This window comes from Dysidea avara, chromosome 6 (genome assembly GCF_963678975.1).
Source record: "Dysidea avara chromosome 6, odDysAvar1.4, whole genome shotgun sequence".
NCBI lineage: Eukaryota > Metazoa > Porifera > Demospongiae > Dictyoceratida > Dysideidae > Dysidea > Dysidea avara.
In genome coordinates this window covers 12,499,102-12,521,698 of record NC_089277.1, presented here as the reverse complement: position 1 = coordinate 12,521,698, position 22,597 = coordinate 12,499,102, and the positions used below count along the sequence as shown (strand labels likewise).

General features: G+C 38.6%; 1 protein-coding gene across 1 annotated transcript; it reads right to left on the bottom strand.

Moving 5' to 3' along the window:
* Positions 1-219: 219 nt before the first annotated feature.
* LOC136258768 (NACHT, LRR and PYD domains-containing protein 12-like) lies at positions 220-21,508 on the bottom strand. The gene is made up of 4 exons (XM_066052123.1): positions 21,290-21,508; positions 3,204-3,557; positions 459-3,018; positions 220-401 (listed from the first exon to the last, which is right to left on the bottom strand). The coding sequence occupies exons 2-4, from the start codon at positions 3,544-3,546 to the stop codon at positions 350-352; spliced, it is 2,955 nt and encodes a 984-aa protein (XP_065908195.1). The 5' UTR covers positions 3,547-3,557; positions 21,290-21,508; the 3' UTR covers positions 220-349.
* Between the last annotated feature and the right edge of the window lie 1,089 nt (positions 21,509-22,597).

Genomic DNA, 22,597 nt, shown 5'->3' with positions numbered 1-22,597 from the left:
TTTATACACAGTTTAGAGATACGGACTTTCAGACTTATGGACCATCCCTGGTCCCAAGGGATTCGGATAACTGAGGTTCCACTGTATTTGTATGGTATCATTATTTACTTGGTTTGTACAGCAGCCTCCAAAATTCATGTAGTATGTTGCAGTATAGTGATAGTCGCTAAAGATCAACCACATGTAGATATGTATAGCAGATATGTCATTACTTGAGAAGGTGCATGATAAGTTTTCTGAATTGATTTTTTCAGTGATATGATGTAATTGTTGAAATTATGCATTATAGCTTGTGTACTCAATTTTGTTGTACTAATAAGACCCTCTTAAAATAAAAGCAATAAATACTTCAATGTGTTGAGTGTACTTTATCTTTGGCTGCATAATAATCTTGAACTTCCCTGTCCAAATAGTACCATGAAACATACAAGTAGATAATTACATTCTGGAATACTTACCAGATAACATTCAGACTTGATTGTCGAAAACTCAAGACATTGTTAACTTCTTGATCAGTAAAAAATGGAAACTTAGATTTCATCGACTTAACCAATGATAACACTTTCAGTGTGGTGCTGGTATTACAAGTGTCAATTATAGCAACAGCTTCTGGTTTTTCCATGTGGACTGGATTAAGGAAGAGATGTTGTAATGATGTGTTTAGTGACAACATGACACACACAGCATCACTGGCTGTCTTGTCTATGTAGCAACCAGAAATGTCCAGTGTTACTAAACTGTTGTTGGATTGTAAACCAGTACAGATAGAGCATACCTGTGAAGATGACCACAAAATATATCTGTCTAAACTAGTCGGGTAACCAGTGAAGTCAGCTGTAGTAAGCGAATGATTGGAGACAAAACATCTCTCCAACCATTGACCAACAAGATGGGTAGACTGTGGCGATTTCGGTGACACCCTAAACAGCTTTAATATTACGTTAGTTGCTAGGCCACTCAGTATTGGGTCTAAACAATCATCAATAAGCATTTCCAATATGTTTAACTCCCTTAAGTTAATTTTTTGACTTAATGCTTTCCCAAGTGTCTCACAGTCAGCCTGAGACAAGCTACAACCAATAAAACTTAAACTTGTGAGGGATATCGACTGACAAAGTGCACCACAGAAACAACTTAATGATGCTCCTTCAACAAGTACACATCCATGCAGCTGTAAAGCTTTTAGTGATTTTGATAAGCTAAGAAGGCAAGAAAGGCTGTCTAAATCTTCTTCACTGAGTTCTGCACAAGGCAATCGCAGTTTAGTGAGCTCTGTACAATATTGACAGATGTTGTCACAAAGGACCTTTACACAACCTCTGGAGTGTAATGCATAAGAGTAAAGCTTCAGTGATACCAAATTATGTTGATATGAAAGCAGTTTAGATAAGTCCTTCATTCCTTTCTGCGATAACTGGATAGCTAATACTAGGGAGGCAACATCAGTTGAGGAACCACAAAAATACTTGGCCATCACTTCAGCATCACTGTCTGTTAATGCAAACAGTGACAAAAGGTTGAGATTCATTTTTCTCCACTGACAAACAGAGAGAAAGTAAAATGCATAACGATATTCTAAATGTGTATTTAGCTGAATGTTGATACTTTTAAACTCACTGAAAGCAAAACTAAATTTGCAGCAAAGACCATCATCTTGTGCCTCAAACAAACAGTGTAACATAACACTAAGCAGCTTTCTGTTAAAACCAGACTGTACAAGTATTTGTATTAGGTTGTCAGACAATGACTCCAGTAGCATTTTGGGCATCAGACCAAATAAAAATGGAAAAACATTCATCAAATAAGAGTCCTCGTGAAAGTACTGATCAATTGTTTCTTCTACATTGTTTGATTCCAATATTGACATGGCTGCTAAAAGTTCCTGTACTGCACGATGAATGAAGCTATAACACTTTTCCCTATCAGCAAAATCATTAGTAACATGCTCAATATGAAGCAATCCAAACCCATCAAATCTCTCATTATACTGAGCACCAAATGGCTCTAAATCTTCTTGGGAGAATTTTAGTTCCTTTTCAAGGAATTGTAGCTTACCAAGCTTTAACATATCAAATGCTACTTTGCACAGCTTACTAAATAGTGGCTTTAATTTCTCAGGTACATTTTGTACATTAGTAAAGTTTAGTTTTTGACTTTCAGAAATGTTAGACCGAATACAAAGTAGCACAAACCACTTGTAAAGTTTAGACAGTGTCTCTGGCAGCTGATTTCCACTTCTATGGTACACAAAACACATTATCACAACTGTAATAGGAATGTAGAAATGTCGATGAAGATGCTTGCGGTCTTTGAGAAAATCTAACAAAGATTTAGCAGACTGCAAATCATTTCCAAAGTAATTATCAATGTACATAAAAGCTTTCTCAGGAGTAAATCCCAGTATTTGGTAATGGTAATCTTGCACTGCCTCAGCTATGTAATCAGAACAAGAAGGTCGAGATGTTACTATAATGGTAGAACAAGTAAGTGCAGTCTTTTCGAAGATGATGTCATGAAAGAAAGATTGTGATTGTAAGTAGTCAGGAAGCTCATCCCATCCATCTAGTATAAACACCAATCCCTTACCATTATTCTGCTGGGCATGCTCTTTCATCATACAACAGTTAAGCTTATCAAATAGCTCAGTAAGACTGGCCACATTTTGGTAGTGACGAAGTGGTACCCAGAACACAAAATCATTTACTAATAAATTACCGTTAGCCCATTGCTTACAGATATTAAAGGTTAATGTTGTTTTACCAGCACCAGGATCTCCTTCAATCAGTATGATCTTTCCATACCCACTAGACAATATCTCCTCAATTGTAAAATGGTCATTTCTGTGATTAGCTATTCCCATACTGTGCTCTTCTAAAAATGATGGTGCCAGATACTTTGCTTTTAGTATAGTAACTCCTATATGAAGTGAAATTCCTCCTAACTTAGACCACTTGTTAGATTCCTTTGGTCTGTTAAGATAGGACGATTTCAGATAATCTTTGCATTGCTTCAGAGTACCTAAGTATACAACATGTACAAGTAATTTTTAGACAGCAACTATGCATGCGTGTATCTAGAATTGTGAGTCAATCAATGTTCTGGACACATACATGCATATATATAGGACAATCATTACATCATTCAATGGTTGACTGGGATTACCAGAATCAGCAATTGTACAGTCTCTTAGTGTACTAGCTAACCTTCTGCCATGATATGTTTAGATGGACTATGATCAGCAGTGACAAGACTTCTTATTGTACTGGCCAACTCTCTTGTGGCTTGTGTACCATGTTCCTCCATTATACTCAACATAGTATAAAATCCTGCCAAGTTATTGGCCTTCAGAGGACCAGAAATGTGTGATAGTAACTTTTTAACTTTTCCTAATTTTGTTAGTGAACTGGTATCTTCCAAGTCATCTACTGGAATGATGTTTTCTTGCACAAAATGTGGTAGTAAGCTGTCAATGTCTGTGATGGTGTCACATAGCTTGGAGTAGTGATCTATGAATACTAGTTTTTCTTTGCTTTGTAATGCAGTCATTGCAGTAGCTTCTGCAGAATCAATATTACACCAGCATTACAAGATGTTGTCACACTGATTATATTATGTGCTTGCTATTGTTAGATATAGACTCACACTTGTGAAAGAGTAGACACTAGATCTGTCACATAATTATATAACCACTTTAGCTTGGGAATTCAAAGGCACCACTTGGGGTTTAACTTGCATATTTATCATGGAAACACAGTTTGCTCATGGCTTTGATGCCCGACCAGGTCAAAAATACAACACGCTTTGACTCGTTATATCGAGTGACATGGAGAGTTTAAATATGGGTTTGGGTTTACACGTTTGGCTCAGTGTAGTTGTTAAGTTTCATTTAGTTGGCAGTTACTAAAAGACGAATGGTGAATAAAATAATTGTTTAGGCAATGCATGGATGTGTATTTCTGCATACCACATGTCAGCTATTGAACAGACCACAGAACAACATAAAGAGGCCAACTAGATTACTTAATATACTGACTTACTTACTGTCCCAATAGCCAAGTTAGTAGGCTTAATATAGTACAAAATGTTAAAAACAAATCCCAAAATCGCAATTTTTCTGGCACTATATGTAAAGCATAATGACGTATGAATAATGTTATAATGGCTATTAACCCACACTATTAAAACCACTAATGATCATCAGATACTGATGTATAAAAGGAACAGGGTGAGTGCTCTGTAGTTCTTTCACCTATCAGGTGAGTGTGCCTGGAGTGTATATATATTATCACTTAATTACAACTGCGTCGGGTATTGTTGATACGTAGTTATATACACCCTTAGTCCTCAGGCCTGCGGCCCTCGTACTTTGGGTGTATATATAAGCAGCAAAATCCCTCACAACCATGGCATAACTATTAAGTAACCATGAGCATGAACAGGCAATGACACACATTTGAGTACAATTAGGAAATAAGTGTATGAATAGCAGCTAAAGTTGCATGAGTGCAATTTTAACTGTTAGGGCCCTAATTGGGTGTGATTGGTTAAATTGGGTGTGATTGGAAAAATAAATCACTATGTAACTCACAGTATGTCTAAAAAATGTCCACAAAAGTGCAAAAATATGTCCAGTGCTGTGCTGCACTACAACTTTTTAAAAAGTGGAGTCAAAAAGTCCAGCAAATGTAAAAAATGCCACTAATGCGTGCCACTACACCTTGGAAAGTTACTCATCACTACATTTTGTGCTGCCTGGTGTGTTAGGTTACCATTGCAAACTTACAACCCCTCAGCTGGTCACATGCTAGACATGGCAGGTTTAAACTAGCCAACTGCAGCTGTTCATTCTACAACTGTAAGGACATTTAACTGACAGTGACAGTTAAAAACTGAAGTAAACCAGATTAACACTTTGAAGAAGACAACAGACTAAACTCTTAAAGCAAGATGAAAATAGATTAGCTGGTACGTTCATCATGCAGCATGAATAGCCCCAGCTGTGGCATATATACGCTAACCAGCCAGCTGTTGGTGAAAATCCTTTCTCAGCGGTGTTTATAGTTCCTGATTAATATGATACCCAGAGTAAATATCTTGATGATAGGCATTGTGTGAGGTTCTGGATGGAATATGTACTCTGGCCATGCACGAGACTAGACACTAGTTAACACCCTGCAGCACTTGTGAGCTCCTGATTAGTGCTATAAATAAACTCTGTGGCATCCATAACGCACGTATAAGGAAAGATGTCAATACACAAAACTTATTATTAACACACAGGTAAGGTTCCTTATATGAAGAAAAAATCCATAATAATTGTTTCACAGAGATAGCTATCTATTATAGCTATGCTGTGTACTGCCCTAGATTGCACACTTGGCTAGGAGCTTAGCCTATGCTTAAACAGACAGTTGTTGAATTTCTGCTGACTATAACTGTTTGAGTGAACTTGAAACTGATTTAATGTCATGATAAATCTAATCTAATCCAAAACAGCCAAGCTGTATAAAAAGTGTGCGGCCCTCATGAAGGCTATGGTGAAAAAAGATGTGAAATCCAAGGTGGCGGCCAAGAAATGGCTGTGATGGTAGGTTAATGGTAAAAATTTTAACAATGACAATTCAGGTAAATTTTGTGAAGCGGCACAAAAATTCACCTGAATTGTTGTTATTAAAATTTTTACCATTAATCTACCATCACAGCCATTTCTTGGCCGCCACCTTGGATTTCACATCTTTTTTCACCATAGCCTTTATGAGGGCCACACACTTTTTATACAGCTTGGCTGTTTTGGATTAGATTTCATTTCTTTTTGTATTTGTATACCCCAAAGCCGGCCTATGGCCAGCTTTGGGACTTTTTTAACCTATGTTTTTTTTCTTTACTACAGGAAGAAGAAAAGATGAAGTAGATGTACTTTAAATATTTTATCAGTAAATGTACAAATTATATATATGTGACCGGATTTGCGAAAAGGGGTCTTCCACACACATCCAATTTACGAACTTTGGCAGTTCATAATGTCAGATAGGAAATTAGTATTGCCTTGAAATTTGGACAGTGATGAGTAACAACATAGGTTAATACATGAACAAAATTTCAGGTTAGTATCTTCTTTGAGCACAAAGGTATGGTCATTCAAGTTCATAGAATTGGATGTGTGTGGAAGACCCTTTTTCGTAAATCCGGTCACATATAATACATATGTGACCGGATTTGCGAAAAGGGGCCTTCCACACATCCAATTTGCCAACTTTGACAATTGATAACTTCAGATTGGAAAGAGCTATTGCCTTGAAATTTGGGCAGTGGTGATTTCTTTGCAGCTGAACTCTCTACATGATGGTTTCTTTGTAGCTGAACTCTCTACAAGGTAATTTCTTCTAGCTGATCTCTCTACAGGGAGATTTGTTTGTAGCTGAACTATCTACAAGGTAACTTCTTCTAGCTAATCTCTCTACAGGGTGATTTGTTTGTAGCTGACTTCTGTACAGGTGATTTGTTTGCAGCTGAGCTCTTTACGGTTTCTTTGTAGCTGAACTCTCTACAAAGTAACTTCTTCTAACTGATATTTCTACAGGGTGATTTGTTTATCTACAAGGTAATTTCTTCTAGCTGATCTCTCTACAGGGTGATTTGTTTGTAGCTGAATTCTGTACAGGTGATTTGTTTGCAGCTGAGCTCTTTACAGAATAGTTTCTTTGTAGCTGAACTTTCTACAAGGTAACTTTTCTAGCTGATGTCTCTACAAGGTGACTAGTTTGTAGCTGAACTCTCTACATGGTGGTTTCTTTTTGTAACTGAACTTTCTACAAGGTGACTTCTTCTAGCTGATCTTTCAATAGGGTGATTTGTTTGTAGCTTCACTCTCTACAAGGTAACTTCTTCTAGCAGCTGATCTCTCTACAGGGAGATTTGTTTGTAGCTGAACTCTCTACAGGTGATTTGTTTGTAGCTGAATTCTGTACAGGTGATTTGTTTGCAGCTGAGCTCTTTACAGAATGGTTTCTTTGTAGCTGAACTCTCTAAAAGGTAACTTCTTCTAACTGATCTTTCTACAGGGTGATTTGTTTGTAGCTGAACTATCTACAAGGTAATATCTTCTAGCTGATCTCTCTACAGGGTGATTTGTTTGAAGCTGAATTCTGTACAGGTGATTTGTTTGCAGCTGAGCTCGTTACAGAATGGTTTTTTTGTAGCTGAACTCTCTACAAGGTAATTTCTCCTAGCTGATCTCTCTACAGGGAGATTTGTTTGTAGCTGAACTCTCTACAAGGTAACTTTTCTAGCTGATGTCTCTACAAGGTGGCTAGTTTGTAGCTGAACTCTCTACATGGTGGTTTCTTTGTAACTGAACTTTTTACAAGGTGACTTCTTCTAGCTGATCTTTCAATAGGATGATTTGTTTGTAGCTTCACTCTCTACAAGGTAACTTCTTCTAGCTGATCTCTCTACAGGGAGATTTGTTTGAAGCTGAACTTTCTAAATGATGGTTTCTTTGCAGCTGAACTCTCTACAAGGTAATTTCTTATAGCTGATCTCTCTACAGGGAGATTTGTTTGTAGCTGAACTATCTACAAGGTAACTTCTTCTAGCTGATCTCTTTAGAGGGAGATTTGTTTGTAGCTGAACTCTCTACAGGTGATTTGTTTGAAGCTGAACTTTCTAAATGATGGTTTCTTTGTAGCTGAACTCTCTACAAGGTAATTTCTTCTAACTGATCTCTCTACAGGGAGATTTATTTGTAGCTGAACTATCTACAAGGTAACTTCTTCTAGCTGATCTCTCTACAGGATGATTTGTTCGTAGCTGAATTCTGTACAGGTGATTTGTTTGCAGCTGAGCTCTTTACAGAATGGTTTCTTTGTAGCTGAACTCTCTAAAAGGTAACTTCTTATAACTGATCTTTCTACAGGGCAATTTGTTTGTGGCAGAATTTTCTACAGGGTGATTTCTTTGCAGCTGAACTCTCTACATGGTGGTTTCTTTGTAGCTGAACTCTCTACAAGGTAATTTCTTCTAACTGATCTTTCTACAGGGTGATTTGTTTGTAGCTGAACGATCTACAAGGTAACTTCTTCTAGCTGATCTCTCTACAGGATGGTTTCTTTGTAGCTGAACTCTCTAAAAGGTAACTTCTTCTAGCTGATCTCTCTACAGGGTGATTTGTTTGTAGCTGAACGATCTACAAGGTAACTTCTTCTAGCTGATCTCTCTACAGGGTGGTTTCTTTGTAGCAGAACTCTCTAAAAGGTAACTTCTTCTAACTGATCTTTCTACAGGGCAATTTGTTTGTGGCTGCATTTTCTACAGGGTGATTTCTTTGCAGCTGAACTCTCTACATGGTGGTTTCTTTGTAGCTGAACTCTCTACAAGGTAATTTCTTCTAGTTGATCTCTCTACAGGGAGATCTGTTTGTAGCTGAACTATCTACAAGGTAACTTCTTCTAACTGATCTTTCTACAGGGCAATTTGTTGTGGCAGAATTTTATACAGGGTGATTTCTTTGCAGCTGAACTCTCTACATGGTGGTTTCTTTGTAGCTGAACTCTCTACAAAGTCATTTCTTCTAGCTGATCTCTCTACAGGGTGATTTGTTTGTAGCTGAATTCTGTACAGGTGATTTGTTTGCAGCTGAGCTCTTTACAGAATGGTTTCTTTGTAGCTGAACTCTCTACAAGGTAACTTCTTCTAACTGATCTTGCTACAGGGCAATTTGTTCGTGGCAGAATTTTATACAGGGTGATTTCTTTGCAGCTGAACTCTCTACATGGTGGTTTCTTTATAGTTTAACTCTCTACAAGGTAACTTCTTCTAGCTGATCTCTCCACAGGGCGATATGTTTGTAGCTGAACTCTCTACATGGTGGTTTGTTTGTAGCTGAACTCTACAAGGTGATTTTTTCTAGCTGAACTATCCCTTTCCATAGTTGCATGAACTCCCTACAAGGTAACTTCTTCTAGCTGATCTCTCTACAGGGTGACTTGTGTGTAGCTGATCTCTATACAGGTTTCTTGTTTCTAGCTGATCTCTTGAATTCTCTTCAGGGTGACTGCTCTATTAGGATGACTGCTCTATTAGAGTATCTCGATCTCGCACTTGCTGCACCAAGTTGGATTTCGTGTTATAACTCCGTGGCTTTAAGTCTGATTCTTCTACACCATTGATGAGCCTTTCTAAGATGATTACTCCATCTGTACAACGATTTTCAAAGCATTACCCCAAGCGGTTTATCTGGTAGGCGTGGCAAGCAGTCGTTTTTTTTATTAGCTAATCTCGATTGCGTAATTGTTACACACTGTTGGTTTTTTCGTTGTATCTTCCTATTTTTTAGCTTGATTTCCTTCAAACCACAAAAGGTTTGAGGTTCAATAGTTAACCTATTCACCCACCGACTTTCAGCTTCTTCCCATACGCGGTTTACCCTCTAGGCGTGACAACATATTGGTGTTATTTTTCGTGAATAATCGCTCATAACTCTTTGCCTGTTTATCGTATTCCAGCCAAAGTTGGTACCGAGATGCGCCTTTATATCCCCCTTCTATGTGCCAAATTTCAAGGCAATCGGATATGGCGTTCGAGTTTTATAGCAATTTTGGTAAGTGTGCGACAAGAAAAAGAAAAATAAGAAAAAAAAAGCGAAGAAACTGAGCCAATTTTTGAAGTCGCATATCTCGGGAACGCGCGAAGCGATTTCGCTCAAATTTGGAATGTGGAGTGCTGCAGTTGGAGGGCATGTCCACAGCAAAAATCGTCTTATTTCATCAAGGAAGCACAGAGCTACGGAGGTGCGAAAAGTGCGTTTTCTTTCTTCCTGTCAATATACTCACAGGTGTTACGCGCCGGCTTCTTGGGCCGCACGACACACTACCGTGTGTCTTGACTCTCAACATTTACTACATCATACAGTAATGTAGGGATGATGAAGATTTACTTTCAGAGTGACTCAAATGGTGTCAATTATGTAGCTTCTGTATGCAGAATGTAACAGAATTTTCTGCTAATCATGTTTCTGGTCTTCTAAAGTCATTAGCTACAAGCAAGAAATAAGTAGCAAAAGTAACAATGAAAGATGATCGAGTATATAGGTTATCTAATCCAAAACAGCCAAGCTGTAAAAAAAGAGTGCGACCCTCAGAAAGGCTATGGTGAAAAAAGATGTGAAATCCAAGGTGGCGGCCAAGAAATGGCTGTGATGGTAAAAATTTTAATAACAACAATTCAAGTGAATTTGGTGCCGCTTGGTCTTGGCACAAAATTCACCTGAATTGTCGTTATTAAAATTTTTAACCATTAACCTACCATCACAGCCATTTCTTGGCCGCCACCTTGGATTTCACATCTTTTTTCACCATAGTCTTTCTGAGGGCTGCAATCTTTTTTTTTTTACAGCTTGGCTGTTTTGGATTAGATTTCACTTCTTTTTGTATTGTATACCCCAAAGCCGGCCTATGGCCGGCTTTAGGGCTTTTTAACCTATCATTTTTTTCTTTACCACAGGAAGAAGAAAAGATGAAGCAGGGTGATTTCTTTGTAGCTGAACTGTCTACAAGGTGATCCTTCTAGCTGATCTCTCTACTGGATGACTTGTTTGTAGCTGAACTCTCTACAGGGTGATCTGTTTGTAGCTGAACTCTCTACAAGGTAACTTCTTCTAGCTGATCTTTCTACAGGGTGATTTGTTTGTAGCTGAATTCTCTACAGGGCGATTTGTTTGCAGCTGAACTCTCTACATGGTAGTTTCTTTGTAGCTGAACTCTCTACAATGTAACTTCTTCTAGCTGAACTCTCTACAGGCTGACTTGTTTCTAGCTGATCTCTCTACAGGGTGACTTGTTTCTAGCTGAACTCTCTACAGGTGATTTGTTTGCAGCTGAACTCTCTTACATGGTGGTTTCTTTGTAGCTGAAGTCTCTACAATGTAACTTCTTCTAGCTGAACTCTCTACAGGCTGACTTGTTTCTAGCTGATCTCTCTACAGGATGACTTGTTTCTAGCTGAACTCTCTACAGGTGATTTGTTTGCAGCTGAACTCTCTTACATGGTGGTTTCTTTGTAGCTGAAGTCTCTACAAGGTGACTTCTTCTAGCTGATCTCTCTACAGGATAACTTGTTTCTAACTGAACTTTCTACAGGGTGATCTGTTCATAGTGGAACTTTCTACTGGGTGATTTGTTTGCAGCTGAACTCTCTACATGATGGTTTGTTTGTAGCTGAACTCTCTATCTTCTAGCTGATCTGACTACAGGGTGACTTGTTTGTAGCTGAATTCCTTACAGAATAACTTGCAATGTAATATAATTGAGTAAATTATAAACGCAGCTGAATGCTTTATTAGGGTGACTGTTCTATTAGAGTATCTCGATCTCGCATTTGCTACACGTAGTTGCCTTTCGGATCATAACTCAGTGGTTTGTAATCCGATTCTTCTGTACTACTGCAAGGACTTTCTATGATGATTATTCCAGCTACATACTGATTTTCAGCTCGTTGCTCTAAGCGGTTTGCCTGGTAGACATGAAAACTAACAGTTTTTTTATTCATAAAAATTGATCGCGTAATTTTGACACAGGTTGGGTTTTGTGTCATATCTCCATGGTCTTTATCTCGATTCCTTTCAAACCACAAAACAGCACTCCTATGATGGTTTCTCCATCTACATATCAATTCTCAACTGATTCCTCCAAGGGGTTTACCCTGTAGGCGTGACAGACCTTCGACCTTATTTTACGCAAATAATCGGTCATAACTCCGTGAATGTTCATCAGATTCCTACCAATGTTGGTATGGAGATCCGCCTTAATGAGCCCTTTAAGTGTGCCAAATTCAGCCCAATCCAAGCATGCATTTGTGTTTTATGGCAAATTTTGCGAAGTGTGCGAAATGAAGATGAAAAAAAAACAAAGAAATTAAAACGAAATTTTGTTCGCTCGTATCTCGGAAATGGCTGGAGCGATATTCTTCAAATTTGGTATGTAGACTCCCCTAACTGGGCGGCAAATTTGGTCTAGCAAATTTTGTTCCAATCGGATTAGGGATCACAGAGCTACGTAGGTGTGAGAATTGCATTTTCTTTCTTCCTGTTAATATATTCACGGTGTGGCGCGCTGACTTCTTGGGCTGCACGACACACTACCGTGTGTCTTGATCTGATCGTTCTAATAGATCTACATATACTTTGCAACATCTCAACGTAATAGTAGCTAGCAAATGGCTGATCATGAGACTTTAAAAGCTAAACCCAGTTTATTCAATAGACACAGGTGAATGTTTATTTCTGAATGCCTCTTGTGGCAACTTGCGCATGAAAATAATACTCAGTTGCCACAGGAGTCATCCTTTTGGTATGAAATTAATACTTTTTAATTTACAGTGTATAAACATACTTAGCAGTGGCTGTTAAAGGTGTCCAGTTGGAATACATATGTAGATTATGAAGTTAGTTTAGTATCAAATGGTACATTAGTATACCATTTAGGTAGAGATCGCCCAGAAAATTTATTATTATTATTTATTATCATGCGCTGCCCAAAATTCCGCCTTTAAAAATCACCCTAGAGACATTTTACGTGACGAAAATCACCTTTACAGAATAGTACTAGTCCATATAATATATAAAATATAATAAAACACTTACAGGTGGCAGGATACAGAATTTTTTTAAAATTGCCAAAACTCGAATTTTAGTCTCACTTCCTCGCTGCCTGCCTCACTGACCACAGTCACAAGGCTAGAGGCCAACCGAAGCAGCACACAGCCACCATTTTATGCCACAACAACAAACTCACCAGTAGGATGTGCTTTCTGGGGTTCCGACGAGTGAAGGCCCTCTGTACCTTGTCTTTCTTTTATCTTCAATCAGGCTGCTTGTCTTCTTCTTCATCAAACCATATCGTTTCTGTATCAACACTTTCTTTCAGCAACCTAATATAGACGCCACAGAATTATTTTGGAGCTGGACTTCAGAAGCACTTCAATCCCGGTGATACACTAGATAGATATCTGCAAGTTTGTGATGGAGATCCCGTTTGTGTTAGGTTTGCGACCATGCCCATCAAAGATCTAGGTGGACTAATAGCAATAGAGTATGGGGACCATACCTCTTAACAATCTAACTGTTTATTTAACAGTAAACAAGATGACCTCACCCCTTATTGGTCTAGCTAGCTGCGTACCTCTTAGCTGACTCAAGATATATTCTAATACAACAGTCGCTCTAACACAACAGTCATGTATGATATTCTATTAGAACAGTTACAAGTTACATTGTAGCTAGCTGTGCTACAGCAAAAAAAACAAAAAAACCTAAGCAAACTAGTATTTTAAAATTGCTTTTTAAAAATGAAGTAGGGGTCTATGCAATAAAAGTAGTGAAACAAGAGATGGATGATGGTATTATAGGATAGCTCAGTGGGAAACTTCCTGCTTTGGCACATTAAGTTATAACAATTATTTTGCTCAATGCCAAAGTAGGGACTTTCCCACTGAGATATGCTGTAATACCATCATTCATCTCTTACTTTTTATTGGATAAATCCCTACTTCATTTTTAAATTAACAATTTTTAAAACTACTATTGTATTAAAAAAATAGCCAAGCTGTATTTTTTAAGGGTGAGGTCTTCAAAAGCTTAATTGGGTGAAAAAAAGTTATGAAATCAAAGGTGGCGGCCATGAAACGGCTGCAATGATGTTAATGATAATACATTAATTTAATAATGCACAAAGCCATTATTAAAATTATTATCATAATGCAAATAATCGCCCATAAGCTCTATAACTATTAATCAGATTTGCACCAAACTTGGTACGTGATTATGACACAATATATTCTTAAAATAGTGTACCAAAGCTCAAGAAAATTGAGCTACACATTTGCATTTTATAACGGTTTTTGTAAAGTGTGTGAAAAGAATAATCTAAGCCCCAGAGCCCCTTAAACGAAGAAAAGGAATTAAGTCAAATTTTGAAGGCTTATATTCCACAATTGTGTTAGGCAATCTTTGGTATGTGGGATGCTGAAGGTAGCAGACATTTGCAGTATAAAATGATTCCAATCCAAGAAGGGAGCGCAGAGCTATTTATGCACAAAAGTATTGTTTTGTTTTTTCCTGTAAATATACTCATGTGCCGGCTTTCTTGGCTGCATGACACACTACTTTGTGTCTTGATAACTGGAAACAGAATCCTTACAAGAATGAAACTAAATGGAATCACCCACCTTATCAATTTGGTGAGTATATATTAGCAGTGCTATAGCTACATGTGCCTATTGTCTCACTGTTTACCAAGACCAACTGTGAGGCCTGAACTTTGATTGCTCTAATAAAGCTGAATAAAGCAGTCAACAATTGTAATCATTTTCCAGCAATCACTAACAGCAATTTTTAATGTATAACATAGTTGTTATAATAATATACTATACCAAAAAATGCTTGGGCTACCTGTCAAGACTTAATATGTCAGCACTCATGATCACTCAGCAGGAAATAATCTGTGAACTTATTGCACCCCTTACTACAACTCTTAGCAGTCAAACTGTAATCATGATGTGACCAAATCACACATCAGGCAAAATCAAACTAACACCACCACTGGATAGCTACACTATCATACTACTAGTTTTGACTCTCATCCAGTACTATTCAAACTGGTTGAACAGACATCTTTTCTGAGTGGTGTGGAAAGCTTGAATGACAGTTTCTGGCCTTGTGAAGGGCCTGGCTTGGCAAGAATCAGTGGTTTACTGGACTGGTGGATCAAGGGGTAGTCACTACCGATAGTCCTGTAGAACCATCTGCGACCAAGATCAAGGTTTTTGATCGACAAAGTATATCTTGATCACTTGATTTCGCCTTAAAAACAGCCTTTATTGCTTGATAATTTAGCACATATTTTGTAAATTCTAATTTTGTTTGCGAGCAAGCTTAATCACCAATTTCTAGGATATCTTGATCGCTTGATTAAGTACTAATTTACATCTTGATTTAATTTTGATTCTGGTTGCAGATAGTTCTACAGGACTATTGGTAGTGACTACCCCTTGTGGATGGCCTGATAATGTTGGCCAACATTTTATCTGTTGATTTTGCTGCATATCAGCCAACTCAGCCCTGTTATCTTGTGTCTTGACTTCAATCGTGCCTTTTTGAAGTCTCTCTTGCCCACTGTACCCCACCACCCAACCCTCCTCCTCTTTAATAATTTGTGAACACTCGTGATGCTACCCAACTGTTCAGATTTTCTATCTATTTGGTGGGAAACTCTACAAGCAGTGTGACACAGAAGACTGTAAGATCCCTGTTTGAGCAGGCTGCTTGCACTGCTGTCTCCTGCTCAAACAGGATAAATTCTAGAGTCTCCCAGGACTGGGATCTATCGGTGTGCCTAAACTGAGCTTTCCTGCTTGCCATAAATATTGTTTTTGTATTGTAATTATTATAACTAGGTGTACCCGCGCAAAATGCGCGTGATACTAAGACAATTGTATGCTATTGTGTGAATACACTTAAAGTTTGAACATTACTAATGATCAAGAAATAATCACATCATTACATACCAACAAAGTCATGATTACACATAGCTACTTATGTGCATGCATAATCTCTTCAGTTATGTGTGGCACTAAAATCTAGCTATAATGTTGGTGGCTTCATGAACAAAGAGTGACTGATGTTATAGTTTTTATAATGTAGGTTGGCCTTGTGCACTGGAATTTCTGCGCATCTGTGCAGTACTCATGCAGGTCCCATTACAACCATGCACATACATAAAATTAGTTTTGGGCAGCAGACAAATACCACAATTGGGATGTACTCTATACTTCATTTGGATGATGTTGCATGAACTAAATACTTCATTAGGATGATGTTGCATGAACTAACATAAAGTGCTTGAGTGTGGCATGAGGATCAGTTGACCAATGGTTGGTGCATTACCACAATAAGCTATATTCTAATTCAAGTTGCATTTGTCACATATAGTGGTATTATTCAGATAGATTGTTTTGTCAATATGAGTAACTGAAATGGAGTTTCATTTCTACATCCTAATCATGGTATTGTTGTGTTGTTTACTTATTACATGACAAAGTGTGTATGTAGTACAGTATTGAGTATGGTATTCAAGTTAATCGGCTGCACTGAGCAAGGTCAACACCAGCATATGTGAAGAGTTGTATATCAGCATAGCCCAGGTGAATCCTTCATATGAAGAGTGGTTGCTCAGTAGAGCTTCTGGAAGTTTCAGCTGTCCCTGTTGAGTTACCAAGGAGTGAAAATGTGACCGTGTCTCCCTACACATTGAAGACTGCAATAGCAACTAAATGATATAGTCCCCACGATTCATCGCCTAGTAAGGTAGATGTATGTTCTACTAGAGTAGTTGAACGTAATTTTCCTTGTTCACAAAGGTGTCATCCTGTAGGATGCAGAGTGTGTCATTGTAGGCAGCCTGGTTGGAGTGATAACCCCACATTAACTTGCCACACCCACTATGAAACTATCCTTTGTTGACTGTTTCCTTCTCCCTTGCATTGGTGTTGCTAGTAATCCTCCGTTTTAGGTATTTCTATAGTCCCTGACCTGCTTGTCTTCTTGTCACAGTAGCTATAATTCGTCTAGCACACAGCGGGATAGGCCTCAGGACGTCTATCCTTGTAGTGGACAGCACAGCAGGATGCACAGTGTGTATTTCCGGCGAGTCTTTCTTGTGTGGTCTCTGTCAAGTAGCCTGATAAAAATAATCGTCACTCGTAGACTTGCCACACCCACTACGAAACTCTCCTTTATTTACTGTTTCCTTCTCCCTTGCAGTGGTATGCTGGTAATCCTTAATTTTAGGCTTCCCTGAACTACCTGTTTTCATGTCGCTGTAGTTATACTTCACAGCGGTGTAGACCTCAGGACGTCTATCCTTGTAATGAGCGCAGCAGGGTGCAGAGTGTGTACCCACGCAAAATGCGCGTGATACTAAGACAATTGTGCACTATTGTGTGAATACATGAAAGTGTGTCATCCTGTAGGGTGCAGAGTGTGTCATTGTAGGCAGCCTGGTCGGAGTGATCATTCCATGGTAACTTGCCACACCCACTACGAAACTATCCTTTGTTGACTGTTTCATTTTCCCTTGCACTGGTGTTGCTAGTAATCCTCCGTTTTAGGTCTGTCTATAGTCCCTGACCTGCTTGTCTATTTGTCGCAGTAGCTATACTTCGTTTAGCACACAGCGGGATAGGCCTCAGGACGTCTATCTTGTAGTGGACAGCACAGCAGGGTGCAGAGTGTGTATTTCTGGCGAGTCTTCCTTGTGTAGTCTCTGTCCAGTAGCCCGATAGAAATAATCATCACTCGTAGACTTGCCACACCCACTACGAAACTCTCCTTTATTGACTGTTTCCTTCTCCATTGCAGTGGTTTGCTGGTAATCCTCAATTTTAGGCTTCCCTGACTCCTGCCTGTCTTCATGTCGCTGCAGTTATACTTCGTCTAGCGCACAGCGGTGTAGGCCTCAGGACGTCTATCCTTGTAATGAGCGCAGCAGGGTGCAGATTGTGTATTCCCGATGAATCTTTCTTGTGTAGTCTCTGCAAGTAGTCGTAGACTGGCCACACCCACTACAAAACTCTCCTTTTATACTGGTGAGTGTGTTTGCCGGATGATAGCGTACACACCAGATCACATGATCAAATTCGCTGATTTGATTGGTTAAATCATGAAAAAGTGATTGATCCTATCTCACTGTAAGCTTTTAGATATTAAATTTTAACCGTGACGTCATCTGATTTCTATTGGCAACGCGTGTATACCTGGATGCCGTATACGCGTATCGTAACTTATAATGGCCATAGATAGTGATAAGTATCTCGCAACCAAGGTTAGCACGTAATGATAGACACGAAAACCACCTTATGACACATTGATTTGGACGGGTAGTTGATTTAGTGAGTTTGAAGCTAATCGGGGGAAAACCCTGGGAGGAGTTTGTGTTTGAAATTTTTATGGCCTTGATTTTAACGTTTTTCGTTCTGTTGGCCACAGGGGAGAGAAAAGTCTAGTGTAGGCTGGGCTGGTAACACGATAAGGGTCTCAAGAAAGTTATGGACGAATTCGTGTCTTCCTCAGGTAGTTACGGTGGTTTAAAGGGTATTTTCCGTAGTTCAACGAATCGCCACCAATCCTGGATCATAAGATTTGTCTCAAATTCTAGAATTGAATGGTACCGATCCGATTGAAATCCGACCAAGAATGATGGATCAGTGCTCGAAAAACACGTGCGTGGGCGAAGAGAATTAATATAGATATATATCGTCTTGATATTGTCTCAACAAACAAGACATCTCTTTCTCTACAAGTACTGGAAGTGATCTGAACGGTAATAAATTGATGCATCTCTTACTCCATTGCATGCTTACTATCCTTGACAAGCTATGCTGACTTCAATTCTTTAAAATCGGTATCTCGAATGAACTAGAGTAAGCGATCTATTGTCGGACACCATCTATAATCGGACACTTTTTCTCAGAAACTACCAAACCGAATCTTTTTGAATTTTTCCACGGATGAACTTCACACTTAGCCTAGCAATATACCAAAATTTGGGCTGGAAAGCTTTTGTGGTTGCTTTGCTACAGCCGATTAAAGTGACTGTCCGAAAACCTCTAATATTGGAAGTTTACCTCTTTTATCGGACACCGCCCAGCAATCCTCCACTAAAAGATGAAATTCCTCACAACCACCACTGACTGTTAGGGGAATACATGTACTTTCTAAGTAGCCATAGTTTGTTTCATTCCTCCACTCGTAAGCGGAGCTACAACCGTTAATATTCGGGTGTGTTGCGACCTCTATAATCGGACAGAGCAGAATTTCATTTCACGCGGTTTATCACTTCAAAGCTACCTTTTAGGTATAATTAGCCATGAAAATGAAAGGTGTGGTACAAAATCTAATTGAATTTCCAAGGAGTCGCAAAATTTTACCATTTTTAAGCAATCAGTATGCTACTGTGGGACTCCACAAAATGACTTATGGACTGTTCCGAAGAACTTTTAGCACTGAAATGCATGGGTGTAGCACAAAGGGGAGGGACAAAAGTCCTTCCACCCCTCCACTTCCAATTATCATGATATACTCTAATAGAACAGTCATGTATTCAAATAAGTATTTACAGTGGCGGAGGAAGTAGTTGATATGAGGGGGGGCTGGGCTGACCCAGACTTATTTCTATAGTTTGGTAAGGTGAGACCAAAAAAAAAAAAAAAAGGTCACAACCAAGTAACAAGGGCTTTCCACCTCACCAGCTACCATTTCTAGCTGATAAACTACATAAAAATCCTTACATAGCTTGCTACACATTGACTACTTTATTAGAGTGACTGCTCTATTAGAGTATCTCGATCTTTATCACGGTTTTCAGCTCCACTCCAAGAAAGATAATTTTGGTGTGATATCATTCTGAGGGGGGCTAAGACCCCCCCTTTCCGCTGCCTATGAGTATTTAGATGCATTTTTGAATAAAATTTCAACCTTGGTATATCAAAATGAATTTCAGAAGGCTAATTTTCAAAGCTTTTCTGGGAGTCATGCTCCCAGACCCTCTTGATAGTGCATGCTTTAGATGATGATAAGTGTATACTTATTACACTGCAAACTGTATGAACCAGCTACCATTCTAGCTCGTAAATCCCTTATGCACCTTATTTCTGCTATATCCCTTGCAGCCATGCATGTCACACATGCTATGCAATGTGCTCAATGAAAGGTATGATTTCGCTTAATTAAAAATAAGACATGCATGCATGTGTATATAGCTAATTTGTAGGTGGAAAACAAAACTTGTACATTGCTAAGAACTCCTATCATCCAGTCAAGAAATTGGGTCACATATAAGAGATGCAAAGAATGACACCACATGTTCATGTCCTGGAGTAACAAGAGTAACAACCAGCAAGGATGACTATCACTATATATTTGCCATTTCTGTAACCAACCATACCAGCAGTTAAATTAATTATGATCCAGATTGGAGCTAATTGTATGCTTTTAATCTACATTATACACTTGTCACAGCTATATCTATGTAGTGTACATGTCATGCCTTTCTTTGGTTCTTTTTAAAAAATCTGTAATATCTTCTCGCTAATTACTAACTGTATAGCTATATCACGGTGAGTGCATGTAGCTAGTTGTTTATTTCATACAAAACTACCTTTTGTTTAGCGTGTTGCAAAGCATGTGTGACGTGCATGGCTGTAAGAGCAGATAGCAAAAGTTAATTAGGTGAATGAAGGGCTTAAGTAGCATGGCTGGTTGAGAGTGAGAAGCATTCTTCTCATGCAAAGCATGCTCTATCAAGGGAGTCTGGGGGAATATTCCCAACAGGAAAGTTGGAGAGTAGTCTTCTGAAATTGATTTTGGTAACAAAGGTGACTGAATTTTACTAAAACCTGCATCTAAATGTTTGTTTGGACACATGACTGCTCTATTAGAGTAGCTGACAGCTCTATTAGAGTATATCTTGGTAATTGGAAGTGGAGGGGTGGAAGAACTTTTGCCCCTCCCCTTTGTGCTACACCCATGCATTTCAGTGCTAAAAGTTCTTCGGAACAGTCCATAAGTCATTTTGTGAAGTCCCACAGTAGCATACTGATTGCTTAAAAAATGGTAAAATTTTGTGACTCCTTGGAAATCCAATTAGATTTTGTACCACATCTTTCATTTTCATGGCTAATTATACCTAAAAGGTAGCTTTGAAGTGATAAAATGAAATTCTGCTCTGTCCGATTATAGAGGTCGCAACACACCCAAATATTAATGGTTGTAACTCCGCTTACGAGTGGAGGAATGAAACAAACTATGGCTGCTTAGAAAGTACATGTATTCCCCTAACAGTCAGTGGTGGTTGTGAGGAATTTCATCTTTTAGTGGAGGATTGCTGGGCGGTGTCCGATAAAAGAGGTAAACTTCCGATATTAGAGGTTTTCGGACAGTCACTTTAATCGGCTGTAGCAAAGCAACCACAAAAGCTTTCCAGCCCAAATTTTGGTATATTGCTAGGCTATGTGTGAAGTTCATCCGTGTAAACATTCAAAAGATTCGGTTTGGTAGTTTCTGAGAAAAAGTGTCCGATTATAGATGGTGTCCGACAATAGATCGCTTACTCTACTATCAATACAAAGGTCGGGTGTAGCATCGCAGCATTAAGTGGGCGTGACACAGGCGGTGCATGGTTTTTCAAAGTAATAGGATAGTACGTATATGTGTGTACTATACTTTTATACTAAAACTCACTTCCGACACACTCTGCACTCTTGTGAGCTGTAACTAGTAGTCTGACGATAGCTTCAATCGGGCCGGGTGACACACAGGTAACCAATCAGCGACCGCGGTCAAACTTAAGAGTCAAGTGCCAATTGCAATTTAAACACAAAGTAATTTGAACATTCAGTTACAAATCAACGGTCAACTTAAGTTTTGCCAAATCAATTATGAAAATCTAAAACCCACAATCAAAAGTATCACAGCTACATGCACAGAGTACTGGGCAGTCAGCTCAGCTGGTTTGCAAATGGTACAATCAAATACATACATACATACAATTTAGTAACTAATTACAGTAGTAAAGGTTAAGTACGCAAATAAATTCATCCACGTTTCTTGATTCTATTGTATTAGTTGGCAACTCATTCCAGCAGTCTTTAACAGTTCTAGGATAAAAACTATATTTATAGGTGACGTGCAGCAAACAGCCAAGACAGGTAGTGTTAATGATTATTAGCCTTTGATGCTGTCCATGCATATACAAAAAGCCATCTATATTATGTAATTCAATGTTGTGTGTGTGTGTGTTATTAGTACAAACAAGCATAGGTGTGTGTGTGTGTTATTAGTACAAACAACCATAGGTGTGTGTGTGATGTAGCTATATAATGTTTGTTTGCTATTATTGCCTTGCTTTGTGTTTTATATTAAGTACAAAAGCCAGTGCTAGAGACCTTGACTGGCCAAAACATCAATCTCTGGCATCTCAGAGGATCTTTTTCGGTATAGGTATATGATGGTCTATCAACCCCAGGAGCGGATCCAGGGGGGGGGGGACTTTGGGGGCTGAAGCCCCCCTTCATATTTAGGCTTTACTTGATCAATATGCTGAGTATTATAATGAAATTTTGTCTTAGCATAATTATATGATCACTAATAATACAAATACTCATAAAATCACCTTATAAACATTTTCCCAAGGTATTATCAGTGGATTTATGCTAAAGTTTATGCAACAAGGACCCAGATCAGCATTGGAGGTGTACAAGATCGAGATACTCTAATAGAGCAGTCAGCTAACTACTCTAATAGAACATTCACTGGAAACATGTAGTTGGTTCTGTTATGGAATTTTTCCAAATCTGCCTGCACCTATACATACAATGAAGTGCATTGGTCTGTTTAAAGGGCTTCATTCATCTACTTGTGTAGTTAATATGTATGACAATACTTAATTCAGGTACACAATTTCCATTGAAAATGCTCTCAGATTCAATCTTGTATTGTTCAGATTTCAAAATTTTCCACTTTCAACATATTATTATTCTAACATGCACC